At 47.8% G+C, this 19,650-nt stretch overlaps 1 protein-coding gene across 14 annotated transcripts in view; it reads left to right on the forward strand.

Annotated features, from left to right (window-relative positions):
- Positions 1 to 19,650, forward strand: part of PTPRS (protein tyrosine phosphatase receptor type S) — a 671,876-nt gene that overhangs the window by 627,999 nt on the left and 24,227 nt on the right. For all 14 annotated transcript variants that reach the window (XM_069649333.1, XM_069649335.1, XM_069649332.1 and 11 more), the window contains 3 exons: positions 1,805 to 1,924; positions 2,867 to 3,021; positions 3,505 to 3,790. In XM_069649333.1, coding sequence (XP_069505434.1) covers positions 1,805 to 1,924; positions 2,867 to 3,021; positions 3,505 to 3,790 — 561 coding nt within the window. The remainder of the gene's footprint in view (positions 1 to 1,804; positions 1,925 to 2,866; positions 3,022 to 3,504; positions 3,791 to 19,650) is intronic.

Below are 19,650 nucleotides of genomic sequence, written 5' to 3' on the forward strand. Positions count from 1 at the left end.
GAGTAAGTCTGCCGATAGTTACCTCCACCAGAGCGGCTGCGGTAAATATTGTGAAATACCCCAAATGATTTTAGAAAGGTTTTAACTGTATAGTAGGCAGGTGATTCTGTTTCCCTTTCAATAAAGCAGAAAAATGTACATCTCTGATGTCCTGCTCTCACCACCTTTCCCGTGTAGTGCATAAAGTAATCACCTTTTTCTGCAGTACAGAAAAGTAGAGTAGTGATACAAATCACTCCTTACGTTTTCCATTCACACCATCAGGTTGAAAGTGGAAATTGATAGAACATTTTTTTTGCAAAGTTGCCTCAGAGTTTACCACTAGCAGAGGTGGTACTTCTAGACTACTGCCTGGGTATTCCAGAAATACCATCTCGGCCAGTGGTAAACTCTGAATAGGGCGAACTTGCAGAAATACCAGTGGCAAAGGTGGTAATTATGCCAGCGGTATTTAATTTAAATGAGTCCCATAGTATACGATTCTCAGCCAATTGCATTAATATCATTATCGCAGCTGACTCAATGAGTGGAAACTTAAACATTTAGTCATTGGTGGATGTCTTCTGCTTGCACAATGAAGACACACCTTGTTTTACAGTGGGATCTGAGCACAAGAGCGGTCTGCAATTGAGCCCCTCTCATGCACATTATTTTATATTGGGAGCTGAGCACCTGAGCTGTCCACACCTGAACTCCTTCCTGGCTCTTAGTTTTGTAGTGGGAGTGGGGCATGTGAGCTGGCCACACCTGAGCCCCTTCTATGCACATTGTTTACAGTGGAAGGCGAGCACATGAACTCTCTGCATCTGAAACCCTCCCATGCACAGTTTTACAGTGGTAGCTCTCCACCCGAGTTGTCCACACCTGGACCCCTTTCATGCAACCTGTTTACAGTGGAAGATGAGCACATGAGCAGGCTACAAAGGATGCCCTCGCACAACTGTTTACATACAATGGCAGCCAGACACGTGGACTGTCCACCTCGGATGTCCCTATACCACCGTATGCCCTTCCACGCCCATTAGTTTACATTGGGGTCCGAATAACTGTGCTCCAGATGAAATTCAGAGTATTTACTCCCTATTTTTAAAGATGGGAGTAAAAATGGAAGTCCAATTCCCAACTAGAGTATTTTATAAGCAAGTATAAGTATTATTCAACTGAAAAACAGTAATCTTTTTGTAATATTTATTTCTTTGCACCTAGTTATGGATGCATATTAAAAGATACCATTTTACTTCTTACAATCAGGCAGTTAAAATAGTCGTTTTGTCCTGTGGTACCACATGCACTACTGGTTCTACATGCACTACTGGTTCTACATGCACTACTGGTTCTACGTATCCATGCAGCTGTGAGGATGAAAACAGGGGTGCAAGATCCTACATGTCTTTTTTGCTATTTTCTGTTGGGGGTATTTTTACTCCCTATTTTTATATTTTGGGAATATTTGCCAATTTTTAGGGAGTAAAAGTGTCCGATACACCCCTTATCTGTAGGGCTGTGAGTGCATGAGCAGTCTGTCTCCAGCCTCTCTCGTGCCCTTTGCTCATCTAGAGTGGGAGTCAAGCACATGAGCTGTCTGGGTCTGAGCCCTCTTACACCCATTGCTTCACAGTGAGGGCCGAGCACATGAGCTGCCCTCATCTGTCGCCCTCCCACCACTTTGCATTTAAGGTGGGACCCCATACTTGCCCATCGGAAGTCCTTGCGTGCCAGCAGTTATACAGTGACACCCTCTCACATGTGCTGCACACATCAGATGACCTCCCGCACTCACCTCCTGCTTCCTTTGATTTTACAGATAAAGTGTGACCAGTACTGGCCGAGCCGCGGGGCAGAGACGTATGGAATGATTCAGGTCACCCTGCTGGACACCATAGAACTCGCCACCTTCTGTGTGAGAACCTTCTCCCTGCACAAGGTAAGAGCCAATGGCACAAGGGAATGTGCAACATTGTACAAACATGCTCTGGGTCACACACACCCTGGACTGCTCACTCTTCTCCTTCCTGTGGAACTTACTCTGATGCTATCTTGCTCTTTCTGCGATTCGCATTGCGTTCTCTGCTACCCAGAGTTCGCGTCCCTTTGCTAGTCAATCTTCCCGCTTGTACCACGCTCCCCATGCTGCTCTCTTTCCCCTGCTACTCACTTTCGTCTTCTCTACTCGCACTCCTACCCTCTGACACTCACACTCCTCTGTGTGTGTGTCATGCTCCTCACAAATCAGTATATCGCATAACTCCCAGCCTTACCTCTGCCAGTGCTCCCCCTCCAATAGTCCTGTTAATCCCCTCTTTACTGCTCTCATGCTTCCCATCAGTTCTGCGGGCACTCACTCTGCTGTACGTTTCAAACTTTTCCCACCTGTAGTACACCGACTATGCGTATCCATTCTACTAGCACTACTCAGTTCCTCATTTTCTGTGGTAGTTCCTCCTTCTGTGGTAATCAAACCGCTCTAACCTGTGGTATCGTACTCAATCCACCTTTGCCACTCCCATCCCTCCGCTGTACCACTCACATGTCTTTCAGCTGTTCACTTCACTCTCCCCTGCATGCCTCCCGCAAGTGCTAATCACATCCACCTTTCCTTCTTGCTACAGACACTCCTTATGCTTGTGTTACTCCTACCCATAAAATCTCTATGCAGCTCACTTTTCTCCTGGTGCTGCTGCTTAACTTCGTCTCACGTGAGCCGTTCGCACTTGGCTGCCGTAGCCATTGCTCTTGGCCTCTTGCATTTCTCATGCAGTTTCTACTTTAACCCACAGCTTCAATAAGTCTTACTTATTCAGACTCATGCTAGCGCCAGGCACACGGTGAGTAGGGAACCGCTTCAAATGACTCTTTCAATTTGCAGAATGGATCCAGTGAGAAGAGGGAGGTCCGGCAGTTCCAGTTTACAGCATGGCCTGACCATGGGGTGCCAGAGTATCCCACTCCGTTCTTGGCCTTCCTGAGGAGAGTGAAAACGTGCAACCCTCCGGATGCAGGCCCGATCGTTGTGCACTGCAGGTACTTATCCAGCCAACCAAATGATCTTGTTTAGTGATGTTGCGCACCATGTGAGCATGATCATTCTACACGGCATGTTGCGATTGGTCATGGAAATAATAGTAGCCGTGAACTTCCAAGTTCTCCAGATTGGAGTAAATCAGTAAATTGTTTTGGGAAGAAAATCGATTTACCCAGAAATACACAACTTCCTAGAGTCAGAAAGCCTGGTCTAACAATGAAACCGCCTAAAGTGTTGTCTCGTTTGCTCCAATGATGGGTTTTGTGCAGGGGAGGGTCGAGGCTCTAATAAAAAAAAGCTGTGTTCCAATCACTTTCTTACAATTTCAGGTGATTCCCCAATTAGGGGGTGGGGGTTGGCCCTCAATCTATCTGATGATAGATTTCTATAGAGAAAGAATGATTAGGAAGTTATGGGAGAAATGGCTTTTCCAAAAAAGGTTTTGGTGTTTGTAGTGTTCTGAACTCGGCTTCTCCTTTCAGTGCGGGTGTTGGCCGGACGGGCTGTTTCATTGTCATCGACGCCATGCTGGAACGCATCAAGCATGAGAAGACAGTTGACATCTATGGCCACGTCACGCTAATGCGGTCCCAGCGCAACTACATGGTGCAGACGGAAGACCAGTACAGCTTCATCCACGACGCTCTGCTGGAAGCTGTTGCCTGTGGAAACACTGAGGTGCCTGCCAGAAACCTCTACACCTACATCCAAAAACTGGCACAGATCGAGGTTGGGGAGCATGTCACCGGCATGGAGCTGGAGTTTAAGGTAATTAGATTGTGTGGAGCACAGCGAATTGGGGGACATGCTGAGAGTATAGGAGGATGATTAATCGAGCTATAGAAGTGATGAGAAAACTAGGAGTGAAGCAACATTGCTTCCTCTCCATGTCAATGACTCCGTATAGTAGGATCTGCTGTGGCACAAAGTTGGTGGTTTCCTTTGGAAGTCTTGATCATGATAGCATGTTGCTGGCTTCCGATGTAAGACTCTGACATTACACAATGTCACACGCATCGTATGGAAGGCATGATCATGAAACCATGCCACTGGCTCCCTTTAGTCTCAGGCATCATGTTGCTGACCTTCTGGGTTATACTCTGTGTTGACGCCTCAATGCTGGCTCCATTGAGAAGCGCTTGTAAGTAGCTACCTGCACAAAGCTCCCCCAAAGCAAAACATCACTGGCTCCCTAGAGATGGCACGGGGATGCCGCCATGTCGGTCTCCCTAAGTAAGGCTCTACTACATTTCATAAGTTGCCTTTGGAACGCGCCCCTATTGGTGTTTGTATTTATTCAAAAAACAGATGTCAATTTCAATGTGAAATGACTTACAGAAAAACATTTGCAGATGAGGGGCATTCCCCGCAAGGATGCCTGCACAAGAGCACAAAGATGAGAACATGTGGTCAGCCAGTGTATGAGGGTATAAGCAAAGTGGGAAATGACACGGGTACAAAACAAACTTTGAAAATCTAAGAAACAGACGACTTAAAAAGATAACATTAACCTATGGGGATAAATGCTCCGAACTAAGGAGCAATACTGTACAAATATACAACATTACATTATTAAGCCTCACTGAAGAGAGTGGTGGGTTCGGGTAGGGAGGATGGGGCAAGAGGGCAGGAGGAGCTTCCTCTTTAACAAGTAAGTGAAGTTTAAACCGAGCTTTGAAGAGGTCCACTGTCGGGCTGACTTTGATAGTGAAGGGGCAGTGGGTCCCAGAGGGGACGGTAAATCGGACGAAAGAGTGGAATAGAGAGGAGGCACAGGGGGGGGACTGGAACAGTGAGGTTAAGTGCAGAGCAGGAGTGGAGCTAAGCAAGATGGAGTAGACTGTGATACAGGCTGACCGGTATTGAGGTGCAAGACCCATTGAAAGCTTTGTACACTAGGAGAATGAACTTGAAAAGGGAGAGCATCTGTGTGGAGAGCCATGTAGCATGGGGCAGGGGTACCCAGTAATTATATCGATCTACCTCTAAATACGTATAATACTGATCATAGCAAAGGAAATGGCAACGGATTGCTCTATGCAACATTGTATAGCATGTTGCTCCATAGACCCTCTTATCAGTTGGCATGCTTGTTAGGTAACTATTCTTGGGAACTGTAATTCACCCAAGACATGGTAGTTAAACCTTAAGAGGAATCGAAAGAATTTCTCAGTGACACTGCACTGAAGGTGCTGTGTCACCATACAAAATGGGGTTTCAGACTGCAAAAACAGTGAAAACACAAAATCCAAATCAGGGAAAAACATATGAGAGACTAAGAAAAAGGTCTCACTCACTCCAGGCTTAAAATTAAAAAGTCCTAAGTCCAGCAAATGTGCTTGGGGGTCTTTAACGTTGAAGGGAATTAGCACTGAAATGAAAATTCTCACTAAAAAAGTCATAGTCTCGAGTATACAAACTCTACACACTCTTCTCCACTAATCCTTTTGAGATGGGTCACCTCTATTAACATGTTCTCCCTGTTTGGTGGGGGCCTCTGAAATGACTTCTCCATTATCAACCTCCATGGAATCCCCTGGAGGTTACTTCTCTTCCGGGCACTAATAGACCTCACCTAAGCTACATGATTTCTCTGAGGAGAAGTGATCCCACACAGGGTACCTTGTCTAGTCAGGACCATTTTCGGATAGAATATTGGCATATCGACCAGATTCTAATCCCTTGTACCTGTGTCTAAACCTTCAGCCTCAACCTCAGCCCCAATAATGCCAGCACACTGCATTGTCTGCTATATGAAATAGCAAGCGGGCCCACCAGACCCTAAACAGTGGGTAATAGGTTCGCCGTTCTATTGTAGCATAAAGACCAGCCGCCACGCCCCACAGCAACACAGTCCGCCAGGCCCCACCAGCATCCGGGAACGGTGCATACCTCCGGCTGCAAGCAGTGGGGAGAGGGAAGCAGCGGGACAGATTAGAGGAAAGGCTATATGGACGCGACAAATGCATAGACGGTACAGGATCAAACAGCCAGCCATCAAATCGCACCTAGTAAGAGGGCCGCTTCTGACAGCTCCTTTTGAAAAAAGAAATAAATGTTTAAAAATGGCAGCTCCAAGGTTTATAAGGCTATACGCACATTGTGAGAAAAGGTGATGCGTCTTTGTTGCAGTATATATTTTTTTCGTTTAAATTGAAAATATAAATAAAAAGTTAATTGACAAACTAAAATATTTTAATGTACACATGTATTGAAACTACAGTTAAAACACATTAGTAAGAGTGAACTGAGCCTTTATACGTGAATGTTTGTTTCTGCATAACAACAGTTCAGTTACAGGTATTAATTTGTCGGAAATATGGATGTAACCTCCTTCTTTCTGTTGAAGAAGGAGGTTGGAGTAGAAGTCCTATTTCCTTGGTGGCTAAGCAGTACTGCAACAATCGGAATGTTTGAAGTGCAGCCTGTATCCGCAGTTGTTGATTGCACTGAAAGCGTTTTGATTGGATAATGAGAGGAAATGATAAATCCATTGACCACGTGCTTATCCTTATCCATACCCACCGTGTACTATAAGAACATGAAATATAATAAAGAATGTAAAAGTAATATCTCAATTAAACCTGCATGTATTTGCGTAATTGCTTGGGAGGTTTTTCCTAGGGTTTATTTCTAGGGCCCGCATATGTCGGCCTGCTTGTTATACAATGCGTTAATTTATCGTGGGTTGGAACGGGTATTACTGGGTGTACTGGAGCTTATTGGGTATTGAAATGTAGCTTTTCTAAATGGCCCTTAACACTAGTCAGTAGTTAACATATTTCTAAATACTCCCAATTTGAATAGCTAAAGGAACCCGTGGCACAATGAGGTGGAGTAATTTGTCCAGGATCACACTATTTGGGCACGTTGGGGAAGCAATTTCAGCCATTGTGACTCACTGGCCCCAGGTCATGCGTTGCCTTCAGCCTGCCCCGCTGGCCAACCACGCGTTGCCTACTGTAACTTGTAGGCTCCTACCAGCAATAGCGGACCTACAAGTTCCAGTATGCAAAGAAAAAGCTTGTAATCGGGACTGGAAGAACGCTCATGTAATGGGGCTGGTTGGCAGCTATGCGGAGGTCTCGCTGAGGATTCCCATTAACCTTTTTTGACAAACATAAGTCGCAATCACCTGATCAAATCTGGAGTTGACCTGCAATGGTTCTAAATACAATAGAAATGAGACCTGAAACACTCGGTTTCTGGCTGTCAGGAAAACATAGGTTGCTTAATTGCAAAAGATGTTGACATTTCCTGGGGCCTCAGCGTGCGCTTCACTGACGAAACATTACATTGCCTTGGGAGGATAGCTCAGGGGAAACGCGCTCGCCTTGGAAGCAAGACGACACAGAGCAACACAGGTTCAATCCCCGGGTCCGCGCTTAGAAACCTCTGGGTATTAAGCGCGTTATAAATAAGCTATCATATAACTAGCCTCAAACGCCTGCGGGATTCTGGTGCCTCTGTACAGGTGAATGGCTACATAGTACTTCTCCAGCATGGGGTCTGGCATGGATTCACATGCTCATGAATATTCCCCGTCGTCAGGCTGGGAATCCTCGGTAAAGAAAAAACCAGTATCAGTTTCGTTTCTGATCTGTCTTTCGTAGAAGTAACCAATCACTGGTCTCTGCATCATACTTACCACAGCCAATGACTGCCCTCTACCTAAGCCCCGCCTCTGGCAGCCATCTTCAGATTTTTACCGCACGTTCATGTGTTGGGATCCTCGTGCTTTTGCTCTCGAGCGTTAGTGCTATTTTTTCACGTTTTTTTCTCAAAAACTTCGTTTTTTCAGTCAAAAGAGCCTCAAGCTCCACCGACTCTCCATCCGATCATGGGGACCCGTGTCGGATTCGTCTACGCCCCTCAAGGGTGAAGATTTCGTCGAGCTACGCTTTTGGAGGACTCCAGAAGTTTCTCAGGCCCATCTCCAGGGCATCCAAGCTCTTCCAGCTCTGCCCTGAGGAGAAGAAGAAGGAAGGTTTCCTTTATCAGCGGCGCGAGGCCAAGAGGAAGACGGTCCTCGCGGTACCTCTGCTGGACGATATTTGGGATGAGGTCCTTGCCCTCCTCAAGAACCCATCCACGACGCCGGCTAAAAGAGACCGGTACGAGAAGAAGTACCGGGTCCCGGACGCGGCCCCCTTGTGCCTCCGGGCACAGCCTAGCCCGGACTCCGTCGTCTCCGCGGCGGCCAGGAAGAAAGCGGGGGGGGGGGTGCGGCCTCCACGTCGACTCCCCCGCCGGACGGTGAGGGAAAGAAATTTGACAGGCAGGGTCATCTCGTCTGCAGCGACGACGATTAAGGCGGCCAACGCCTTAGCTATCGTAGCCCGCTACGACAGGGAGCTGTGGTACAAACTGGCTCCCCTGCTGGACTTCCTACCGGACGACAAGAGGGCGGATGCCCTGGAGATCTTGCAGGAAGGTGAGGTGGCGTCGGACTACGCCATCACGATAGCGACGGACATCGCCGACACTGGATTTCGCCAGTTGGGCAACGGCGTGTGCCTTAGGCGGCGTGGATGGCTCAAGGCTACTGACTTCCGTCAAGACGTACAGACCAGAGTCCTAGACATGCCGTTCGATGGGAACAACCTGTTTGGGAAAACAGTGGACGATTCCCTTCAAGCCATTAAAGCGGACACGGAGACGACCCGGGCTCTCGGGGTTCTCCAGCAACGGCGGCCGCCCTTTCGGAGCGGCGGAGGCAAGGGCGCCTCCAAAGGTTCCGGCGGCGGATTTTCCACCTACCGTCAAGCGGCCCGTTCGTCGTCTCAGGAAACTTACAGGGGACGAGGCAAGTCAGGCGGACCCCGCCGTCGTCGCCAAGGAGGTCAAGGCGGCAAAGCCTCGTCTAAGCAGGATTGAACCGGCCGTGGGGTCGGGCCCCCACCGAAGCACCCCGGTGGGAGGCCGGCTGGCAAGCTTCGTCAGCGTGTGGGAGTCCATCTCCACCGACCGTTGGGTGCTGGATGCCCTAGCCCAGGGTCACGCGCTCGAGTTTCAAAGAAGGTGCCCGCGCGTCCCCCCTGTGGCCAGGAAAGAGCTTCACGTCCCTCAGCTTCTCCTGGAGGTAAAGGCGATGCTCAGGAAGGGCGCCATCGAACTCGTCCCAAATAGGCTTCAGTGCTCCGGAGTTTACTCAAGATACTTCCTCGTGAAGAAGAAGACGGGAGTATGGCGCCACATCCTAGACCTACGACGGCTGAACAAGTTCATCAAGGCGCAGAAGTTCCGGATGGTCACCCTCCAGCACGTCCTGGGTCAGCTGGAGGAGGGCGACTTCCTGTCGTCGTTGGATTTGGAGGATGCCTACTTCCATATTCCCATCGTAAAGGGGCACCGAGAATTTCTCAGTTTCGTGGTCTTCCCTTCGGTCTACGGTCGGCACCCAGGGTATTCACCAAGTGCCTTGCACCAGTGGCGGCACAGCTGCACCGAAAGGGGATCCACGTCTACCCCTACCTGGACGACTGGCTCATCCGAGCCAAGACGAGGGAGCTCGCCGTGGAGCACACGGCAAGGACCGTCCAAATTCTCACGGACCTGGGATTCTCCGTGAACTACGCCAAGTCCCACCTGGTACCCGCGCAAGACGCACTGTTTCTGGGAGCGAAGCTCGACACAGTGTCCATTCTGGCCTCCCCGTCGGAGGAAAGGACCAGGGCCATCCTGGGCAAGGTACAGCGGATGTTGGTTGCCGACGCGGCCAAGGTGAGGTCCATCAAGTCCCTCCTCGGAATGATGTCTTCTTGCATCTACCTCATTCCCATGTGCAGGCTCCAAATGCGCCCGTTGCAGGAGTTCCTGGATGCGCGCTGGATCCAAACGACGGGCAACTTCGAGGAGAGGATCACACTCGACGAGAGTTTCCGACGAGCGATCCGGTGGTGGGGCACCCGCGCGCATCTGACGGCGGGCATGGACTTCCAGACCCCAGGCCACCAGGAGACAGTGACCACGGATGCCTCCCTGGAAGGCAGACCCATGCTGGAGAACAACAGTTACAGGTCAGTAACTTGTTCCTTCCGGTCAATTTGCTTCCGTTGGGGGCAGGGTCGAGACCAGCTTGTATATGATTGGTCCACATCTGTAATGGCACACAAAGACTTAATAAACAATGGCGTGTAATGCTCCCCAAAGGGTTACAAATGGATAACGATGAGTTGTGAAGGGCCCACAAGAGAACCATGAACTAACCCTAGCCCTGAGCTAACGTTAAACAACTGTTATTCCACCAAAAAGACTGATCTAGTGGAGTGGTTGAGTGAAAGACTTTAATGGCAGACACCGAGTGGAGTATTGTCACCACACCAATTGACACAAATGATGAAAGTCTGATTTATCAAATATAAATGCCGAAACGCCACTGGGATAGATTAACTTTGGGTCTCACCCTAAATTACCAGGGGAATCCAAACTTGGACCCCTTGCTCACTGTTCTTAGAGAGGCACAGCTTCACCTCACTGATGATACCCAACAAGGCTGAAACACGTGTATGTGGTTGCTGTTGGTACTCATGTTCAATGGAGAATTGCCTAGTATTTCGGTGCTGGACTGCCCCGGGGCAGGACAAAGACTGATATGCAGGGACATTTCTTCTCTGTGAAAGGGACAGTGAGCTAAAGACTTGGTAGAGTCTCTCCCAGGAGTTATTCACCCAAGAAAAGGTCATTGGCCTGTGTTCGTGCTGGTAGAGAGATTCCCAGACCCCCCCTTGTTTTGGGATAGAAAAGGCGCTGTTTCTGTTGGTGTGTTTTGAAGTAGCTCTGCAATCGAGAAAATAAAACCAGAGGAAAGAGGGGAAAGGTGAGCCAGAGCAGGGAGAGGGTTTTTTTAGGCAACAGTCGTCTATAAACTCCATGCCCCTTCTTCACTAAGCGCATGCAGTGATGAGTAACTTAGTGGGATTTTAGCTTCTACTGTAAGTAGAGGCATCTCTAGGCAGAGGTCAAAGTGGACACAAAGTAGTGTTTTTCTTTTCAGTGCTGAACTCGGCTGAATGAATCAAAAAAAAAAACTCCTACTCCCTAAATAAGCCATCATTCCAACACAAATCGTTTTAGTCCATGGCTTATTCTTCTGGTGTTTATTTCTCTTTTCTTGCCTCTCTTTTGGTAAGCTCCCTGAGGAACATCGGTTAGTGGAACTATAGAAAAACACAGACAGATTGATAGTGAAACTATTTTTTATTTGTTTGTATTTTTAGAGCACGCTACAGCCCAAAGGCATTGAGGCGCTTTTACATGAAATTGTACGTAAGCTTGATTCAGGGTTACAATGAGAGGGTTTCTTGGTTACACAAACATCTCAGGGACGGTTACAGCAATGATACAAGAGTGTGAGACACGCTTCAGAATGACATAAACTACAGTTTTTTAAATAAAAAACATGTCATACAGTCAAACAAATAGCCTTGTTTCAATGGCTTTGCGGAAGGCCAGATGGGAGTCAATCATCTGGAGGTGCGTGGAAAGAGTGTTCCAGTATGAGGAGGCCATAGTGGTGAAGCTGGTGCCACCTGCACGCACTCTCCAGATCTTGGGAGTAGAGATCAAGTTGGTGTAAGGAAGTAGAGCGGAAGCACTACTGTGGTTTACTTGAACATTTCTGTTGTTTAAGGATAGCGGAAACTTCCGTTTGTTATTTATTATAATGTAGTGAGATTTCAGATGCACCAGGGCGAATGTCACGGGGCCACTCGGGACTGGTAAAGAAACTAGAAAGAAAAGGCATGTATTACTACCTGCCAACCCTTAGTGCACTCCCAAGGGAATACAATCCCAAAACGTATTAGTATCGCAGGCACGTGAGCTTTAATGGGATTCTCACTGCTTGCAGTTGTGAGTTTAACTGAGGATATAGTTTCTTTCTCAAGTTACTAAGGTACGAGGGGGTTGAAGTGGGTGTGTAGCCACTGCTTAACTGTTGAGTTACCAAACAGTTGTGTTTTACTTTTTTGATTCAGTTCACAGGATTTCACAATTCATAGATCAGTTATTTGATATAAAACATTACAACTTTAGGAAAAGTAGAACAACCCTTCATGGGCTGTTTTAAACAAAATATATAATTTTTCAAAACCTTATTGTTAGACACACTCTAAATCATAAGACTTTTTTTCTCTCATACATGAATTCACAAGATCCCTTTTAAGTAACGACAAAATAAAGTCAACAAATTTCTTGGTTAAAGTCACCAAACCAAAATAGTACCAAGATTTGTCAATGTGTTGCCAACGCGTTTTGGACTTTTCTGACAGTCCATCTTCAGGGCCAATGACACTATTTGTTCCAACAATACATATGTTCTTGAATTCAATTCCTACTGTAGAAACATAGACAGTATTTCACTATTAGTGTTTTATCACTTGTTCAAAATTGGAAAACTCAACTGTAGGAAATTATAACTTGAAAGGTTACATTTCAGACAATTCAAAACATTTATCTTAACGCACCTTCTTCTGATGCCACTAGCACCTTGCTTTCTGATTCTTGGACACCCTCTTGTTGATAGGTTTAACTGCACCTAATCTGTTCTGTATATGGACAATAGTACTTCAAGGAGATTTGTTCTCAAAGAGTTTCTAGAGAAAACAACAGGGGGAAAAAATGTGTATACTCAGTATACTTTTCTCAGGAGTGTATTTATAAATTACTGTAGTGAACCGCTATGTGTTAGTGGAGTAGAAAAAGGGGGGTACCTCTCCCCCATACTATTGGTCTGGCTGTATCATTCTAACTAGACCAGTGGTCAATCTAACCTCTTAAAATGTGTATGGTATTCATAAAGTGATACGGTGTAAAGATCAGGGCTTCGGCCGTTAAATCAGTTCTGAATCTATTTCTCACCTCTATGCACTGCGTGCGTGTGTGTTGGAAGTCCTTGGGTATCTGGAGCATCAAGCGGTTTTCTCTGGTCCATGGCGTTTCCCAGTGATTACTGTTCTAAATAGTATTTAGAGAGTCTGTGCGCATGCCCGTGAGCGGGCCGGACCGCTTCATTCTCTCGCATGCGCATGGTGGAAGCTCGTTTTTAATGTATTGATTAGTGTATTCGTATACGTGTGAGCGGGCTGGACCGCTAACTTCTCACGCATGCATGTAGATAGGAGCTGAGTAAGATCTCCTAGGGCATGCGTGGGTGAACAGTGTGAAACCTCCGCTGCGTAGACGCTGTCAGCGCCCAGTCGCAACTCGGTTCAGGCACACTGTGCCTCCACGCATGCGTGTATGCATTCCTGATGTTCCTCTGGAGGGGACGACACTGTATCCTGACTTGCAGCTTCGGGAGCTGACGGTTTCCAAGTAAGACCACTTATCTCATCCATTGGGAGTGATTAGCTGGATTATTTTAGTCGATCTGGTTTGTGTTGAAAAATTGACATTTAAAAGTCCCGACAAGGATATGTGTCGTAGGGCCACAGCATGAATGAGTGGGGAGTAATGCAGACGACTAGTCTGCTTGGGTCCCCTTCTATTCCATGTTGTGGCTGAAATGTGGCATGATTATATGTGATTCCACTGCAGTTATAGGCTACAAAAATAGTCTGTTCTGTTCAAAAGTATTGCCTGGTTTAATTCCTGATTTGTGTCGTCCTTTGATCTAGTGAGAGTCTTTCTTGTCTCGCTCCTGCCTCTCTGCTACCTGAAAGGCCTGTCGTTTAACATTTAACACATTGATCTCTGCCAATTTGATGGCTCACATTCTAAAGTGGCAGCTTGTGTGCCTTAATCTCCCAGTCACTTTCCTTTAAACAAAGATAATCTATTGCAACTAGCATCAAGACATTTTAGACATATGCATCAGTCAGTCACCATATGGCTTCAGGTTAAGGTACATTTATACTGCCAAGTCTGGTATCAGGAGATGATCTAAGATATGTTAAGGAGAGAAGGCACCTTCACATTTTACTTTTACATATAATTAAACATAACTGGCATCAAGACATTTTGGACGTGCATTAATCAGTCTATACTACCGAATCAGGTATCGGGAGATAAGGTAGAGTATATTTAACATGAGAGACATCTGCACATTTTCTTGCTTTAACCCAAACTTTGCTTATACATACATTCAAACATAACACATTAGATTGAATTCTACGTTCATGCCTCTAGGGCTAAGGCAGTCAAGGGTATCGATCCATATTATCTCCCTCTGATGGAGAGTTCTTACAATGTCTCCGCCTCTAGGGCCAAGTTTTACATGTTCAAGTATCACACATTTCATTTGTGCTACCGAATGTCTAGCTTCTGAGAAATGTATTGCAACAGGGGATTTTTGACGCTTTGTTCTGATGTTAGATTTGTGCTCCGACCATCGGATTTTAACTTTTCTGGTGGTTATGCCCACATAAAATAGGCCACAAGGACACTTGAGTCCATAAATGACGTTTGATGCATCACACGTGCAAGAGTGTTTCAGGGGGATAGGTTTTCCTGTGTATGGGTGGCTGATGGTGTTGCCTTTTAGTATATTGCCACAGTGCTGGCAGTTGTGGCAGGGGACAGTACCCTTGAATGTGGTTTTCCCTGTTCCCATGGTAGTTATGTCTGCTCTAATCAAGCTGTTACATAAGGATTTATTGTTCCTGTAAGCGAACGTTGGAATCTCTGGAAAGAGTTGTAGCAGTTTCGGATCCATTTGCAGCAGGTGCCAATGTTTCTGAAAAATCCTTTTAATCCTCTTACTCTGGGTGGAGTATGTCGTAACGTATACTGAGACCACGAGGTATTCTCTGTGCCTTATAATAGCGTGCTAAGGTAGAAGCATGTAGTTTCAAGTTAATTTTGCGTCTTATTTTCCCGTCTAGTTGTCTGATAAGTGCCTTTGGTTTCTCTGATGTGGTCAGGTCTTCACTCGTTAATTTGATTAGTGCTAAAATCCGTTTTGCTTCTTCTTCGCTGAAGCTTAGTGTTTCAGCTCTTATGTCTGTACTTTGATCAATTTTATTAAACGACATTCTGTTTGGGTGAGTCGCTAGATGGTTAAGTGTGTGTGCTCTCCCAGGAATCGTGGCCGATGGAACAACAAATGTGAGGAAGTAGAGAGGAGGCACTACTGTGGTTTACTTAAACATTTCTGTTGTTTAAGGATAGCGGAAACTTCCGTTTTTATTTATTATAATGTAGTGATATTTCAGGTGCACCAGGGCGAATGTCATGGGGCCACTCGGGACTGGTAAAGAAACTAGAAAGAAAAGGCATGTATTACTACCTGCCAACCCTTAGTGCACTCCCAAGGGAATACAATCCCAAAACGTATTCGTATCGCAGGCACGTGAGCTTTAATGGGATTCTCAATGCTTGCAGTTCTGAGTTTAACTGAGGAGACGGACAGGAACAGCTTACTACTAGCGAGAAGTTTTCATCCACAAAGAACACTGGATAGTGTACCGTTGAGCCAATTCTTACGGTACAGGCGAAACATCTCGGAAATGACAGAATTCTCCAGACAATCATCAACCTTACAAATGAAGTTCATTGAGAGGGGATATGACAGAAATCTAATTTCTGAAATCAAAGAGAAAGTAAATTTGACCCAAAGAGATACTCTACTTACCCCCAGAACCAACCGAGATCAACAAAAACTGGTTTCTGATGTTTGTTAATCTGCTTAGAATCAAATGCTGTGCATAGGTCCGACATCCAGTGGTCACTGCGGAGTATTGCATTTTGTTTTTCGTAGTCGAAAAGGGGACGTCGACAAGGCGTGTCTGAAACACTATCCCTATAGTGACGTGCGTTGTACCCATAATCCCTCACGCATCGAGGTCCCTCAGATTGTTTTTTTCCGCCCAGCTACTGGTCGCCTTTACGCGGAGCTCCTCGAGAGACATTGCAGATTTCATCTCCTCGACCTTTGGTCGTTTTCTTATTAATATATAATACATAGATCCCTCCCCCGACGCAGTTGTGGAGCTGTTTCTCCGCCGAGCAAGATCTTCGACGGAGGGGACGAGCGGAGGAGATCCTTCGGCGTTGCAGAACACGTGGCCTGGCCTCGCAGGCCAAATACAGTAGGGAGAGTGGGGTCGTGGGACATCTGTTTCCTTTCTGAGAATGCTTTTCCCTTTCCCCTTCCTTTCCCTTGGGGTCGTTATCACGATTTACTGCCTCAGCTATGGAGAGGACACCCTTTAGGTTTTGCCCGCGTTGCAAGGGCAAGTTCACTTGGAAGGACAAGCATTCACGGTGTAACCGCTGCTTGCCCCTCGATCACAAGGAGGAGGGTTGCACGGCTTGTCGGCTTCTGAAGCCAAAGACTCTAAAAGACTGTAGGGTCAAGAGGTGGGCAGCCTACGCTATGTCGAAGGCCGATTCCTCACCCGCCGCTGCTACCACCGACAGTGACGAGGAACGTGATAACACAACCTCCGCTACGGAAGTCGTAGACCCCTCTAAAGAGCGCTCGCGCTCTTCGTCTGTCCCCGGCCCCGACGTGCTCAGCTCACGCCCTGCTTATGGGGATGAACACCCCGGCGACACTGACGCACACGATACCACACATAAGCACACAACCCACGGCTCTTCTTCGTCGAAGACGAAGAGAGCATCAGCACTCAAGGAGACACAGGTTCCACCGGCGGCCTCCTCGGACCGTTCAGGTTCGAAGCCCCTCTCGCAACCGCAGCCGCGACCAGCGACTGGGCTTTCGTCAAATAAGGGCGCCGCCCCCAAACCATCGGCCGGCGCGCACCAGCAGAGAGCGCACGCCGCCGTAGAACGATCGACACCCGTAACGTCGAAACCACAGCCCTCCTCTGACAAACTAGTCGCAGAGAGCTTGGCGAGGATCGTTGTAGCGGACGCCCAGAAGCGTACGCCGAAAGACACGTCGAGCGCTACGCAAAGGTCGAAAGACACGCCGAAAAGGCCCGAAGAAAGACAGGGACTACCCCCTTCAGTCGGGGGGACCCCCAGCACACCGGAAGGCTTTTCTGAAGGCGACGGGACACTTTCCTCGACGTTATGGGAGAGGTCGAGCCGTTTTCAGGCGGAAGACACTAATTTTCCCCCGCTAGACCGCTCAGGGGTACCCCATGAGACCATGGAAAGGCTCCATCTCTGCATGGAGAGAATGGAGAGGTTTATGAAGACCCAGAACCCTCCCACTCCCAAGGGAACAAGAGAAGGGCTTCAGGAGGACCCCAGGGCTAAATATCCGAGACTATTCAACCCCTCCCAGCAGGACACAGCCTCAGATTTCCATAATGTGTATGACCTCACTGGTGAGGAACAATACTTGGAGGAGGAGGATGAATTTGTGGACGATGAAGAGGGACAGAACCAGGAGGAAGGTCTGGAAGACAGCCCAGACATGGTAGGAGAAGGCTTAGGAGAAAATCCAGAAGAAGGGCCTTCACATCCCTGGCAATCCCCATCAGTATATTCGGACACTGATGTCCTGAACCTAAATCCTCCTGACAATTCACCTGTTAGGAACACGTCTCCCATAGACGATCAGCCCACATTCAATGTACTGTTGCGCAGAGCAGCAGCACATTTCGAACTGGACACTGGGGAGATCTCTCCTGAAATAGACTTTGTGGAAAGAGTAATTAAGGAGAAACCCCCGGTCAGCCAGACCATTCCCCTCCTCGCTTCAGTGAAGAGAAAAATCATCCCTTCGCTATCCACGCCCGCACTAATCAGAGGAGTTAATCCAAGAATTGAAAAACTTTTCACTCCTTCACCCTCAGACCCGCTGTACATCAGGGGACATTCTATTCCTGACTTCCTTGTAGTAACTAATACAAGGAAGAGGGCAGGGGTGCCGCTGTTCACCAGCGAGGCACCACCTGACAAGGAGGGCAAGAGATTATATGCCCCTGGAAAGAGAGTCACATCCTCGGCTGCCTTTTCTGCAAGAATTGCGAACAACAATTTCTTGCTAGCTAGCTACGCGGACGCGCAGTGGGCCAAACTGCGCAAAGACGCAGAAGAAGCGCCGGAACCGCTACGGACACGCCTGCTATCAACTATTGGCGAAGGAACCCAGGTCAACCAGAGCATTGTGAAGAACTCTCTGGATGATGCAGAGACAGCGGGACGTTCCCTGGTTCAGGGAATACTCCTAAAACGCCATGTATGGCTGCTTAACTCAGGGTTCAAACCGGAGACACAGGCGTCTTTAATAAATAAACCTATTGAAGACTCAAACCTCTTCGGGAAAGCGGTGGATGAGGCTCTGGAGATGGCTAAAAAAGAGTTTGATACCAGATCTCTAAGCCCACTACCAGACGCGGCTATGGCAACAAAAGCTTTTTTCGTGACCAACGCCAACAACAGAATCAGCAGCAACAGTACCCTGCCACCAATTACCAGACCAATAGTGAGCAGTACAGCCAAAGAGGCCAGCGCCGTGGCAAAGGGAGAGGTCGGGGTCCACCCCCAGAGGCTCCCAAGCCCCCAACAACACCAAGTGACGCGAAGATTTGCGTCCCCTCCCATGCAAAACCGGTCGGGGGCCGCCTAACATCCTTTCTTCCAGCATGGGAGGGAATAACGTCAGACCGCTGGGTACTTTCCACCGTAGCCCACGGATACTGCATCAAATTCAACGGTTCCCCAACATACAGATCCCCGAGGGGACGACGCATGACACCAGAACACCTTGCCATCCTTCTCCAAGAAGTAGAACAACTGCTGGAAAAAGGAGCCATAGAGGTCGTGCCTCTATCTCAGGTAACGGAAGGTATTTATTCAGTGTACTTCCTTGTACCCAAAAAGGATCTAACCATGCGCCCTGTATTAGATCTGCGCCCAGCGAACAAGTTTGTCAAACCCCAGAAGTTTCGTATGGTGACCTTACAGGAAGTGATCAACCTGCTATCACAAGGAGATTACATGACAACACTAGACATGAAAGATGCATACTTTCATATTTTAATGTTGCCAGCGCACAGAAAATACCTCGGGTTCATGATAGAGGGCAAACACTACCAGTTCAGAGTGCTACCCTTCGGCATAGCATCTGCACCAAGGGTATTCACGAAGGTACTGGCAGTTGCAGCGGCCCACCTGCGCAGGTTGTCCATCCCAGTTTACCCTTACCTCGACGACTGGCTCATAACAGGGGATTCTTACGAAACATGCTTCTCCAATACCCAAAAGGCTGTAGACCTTTTGTTCCAGCTGGGCTTCTCCATCAATGGAAAGAAGTCCAGCCTAGCCCCCAGCCGGATCAAACAATTCCTAGGGGCTCTAATTCAAACAAAGGACGGCCTCGTCTTCCCCTCCAACGAGAGGGTCCAAAACATGCTGTTTCAGATCCCTCAATATGTGGCCGGTCGAGAGGTGACGGTACGCAAAGCAATGCGCTTGCTAGGAATGATGGCGTCGGGTATTTATTTGGTACCTCACGCGTGCCTGCGCATGCGCCCAATGCAAGAGTGGCTCAACAGCCAGTGGTGTCAGGCCAGCGGACTATGGGACGATCTAGTGGTGGTCTCGCAGGCCTTGGTTCTCTCGCTACGGTGGTGGACAAAGGAAAACCTGGTAAGAGGGAAACCCTTTGCCACACCCGCGGCAGAAGCCACTCTAACCACAGACGCATCCCTCACAGGATGGGGGGCTCACCTATCCCATCAGACTGCTCACGGAGTGTGGACCCC

This window comes from Ambystoma mexicanum, chromosome 1p, assembly GCF_040938575.1.
Source record: "Ambystoma mexicanum isolate Mex_15411 chromosome 1p, UKY_AmexF1_1, whole genome shotgun sequence".
Classification (NCBI taxonomy): Eukaryota; Metazoa; Chordata; class Amphibia; order Caudata; family Ambystomatidae; genus Ambystoma; species Ambystoma mexicanum.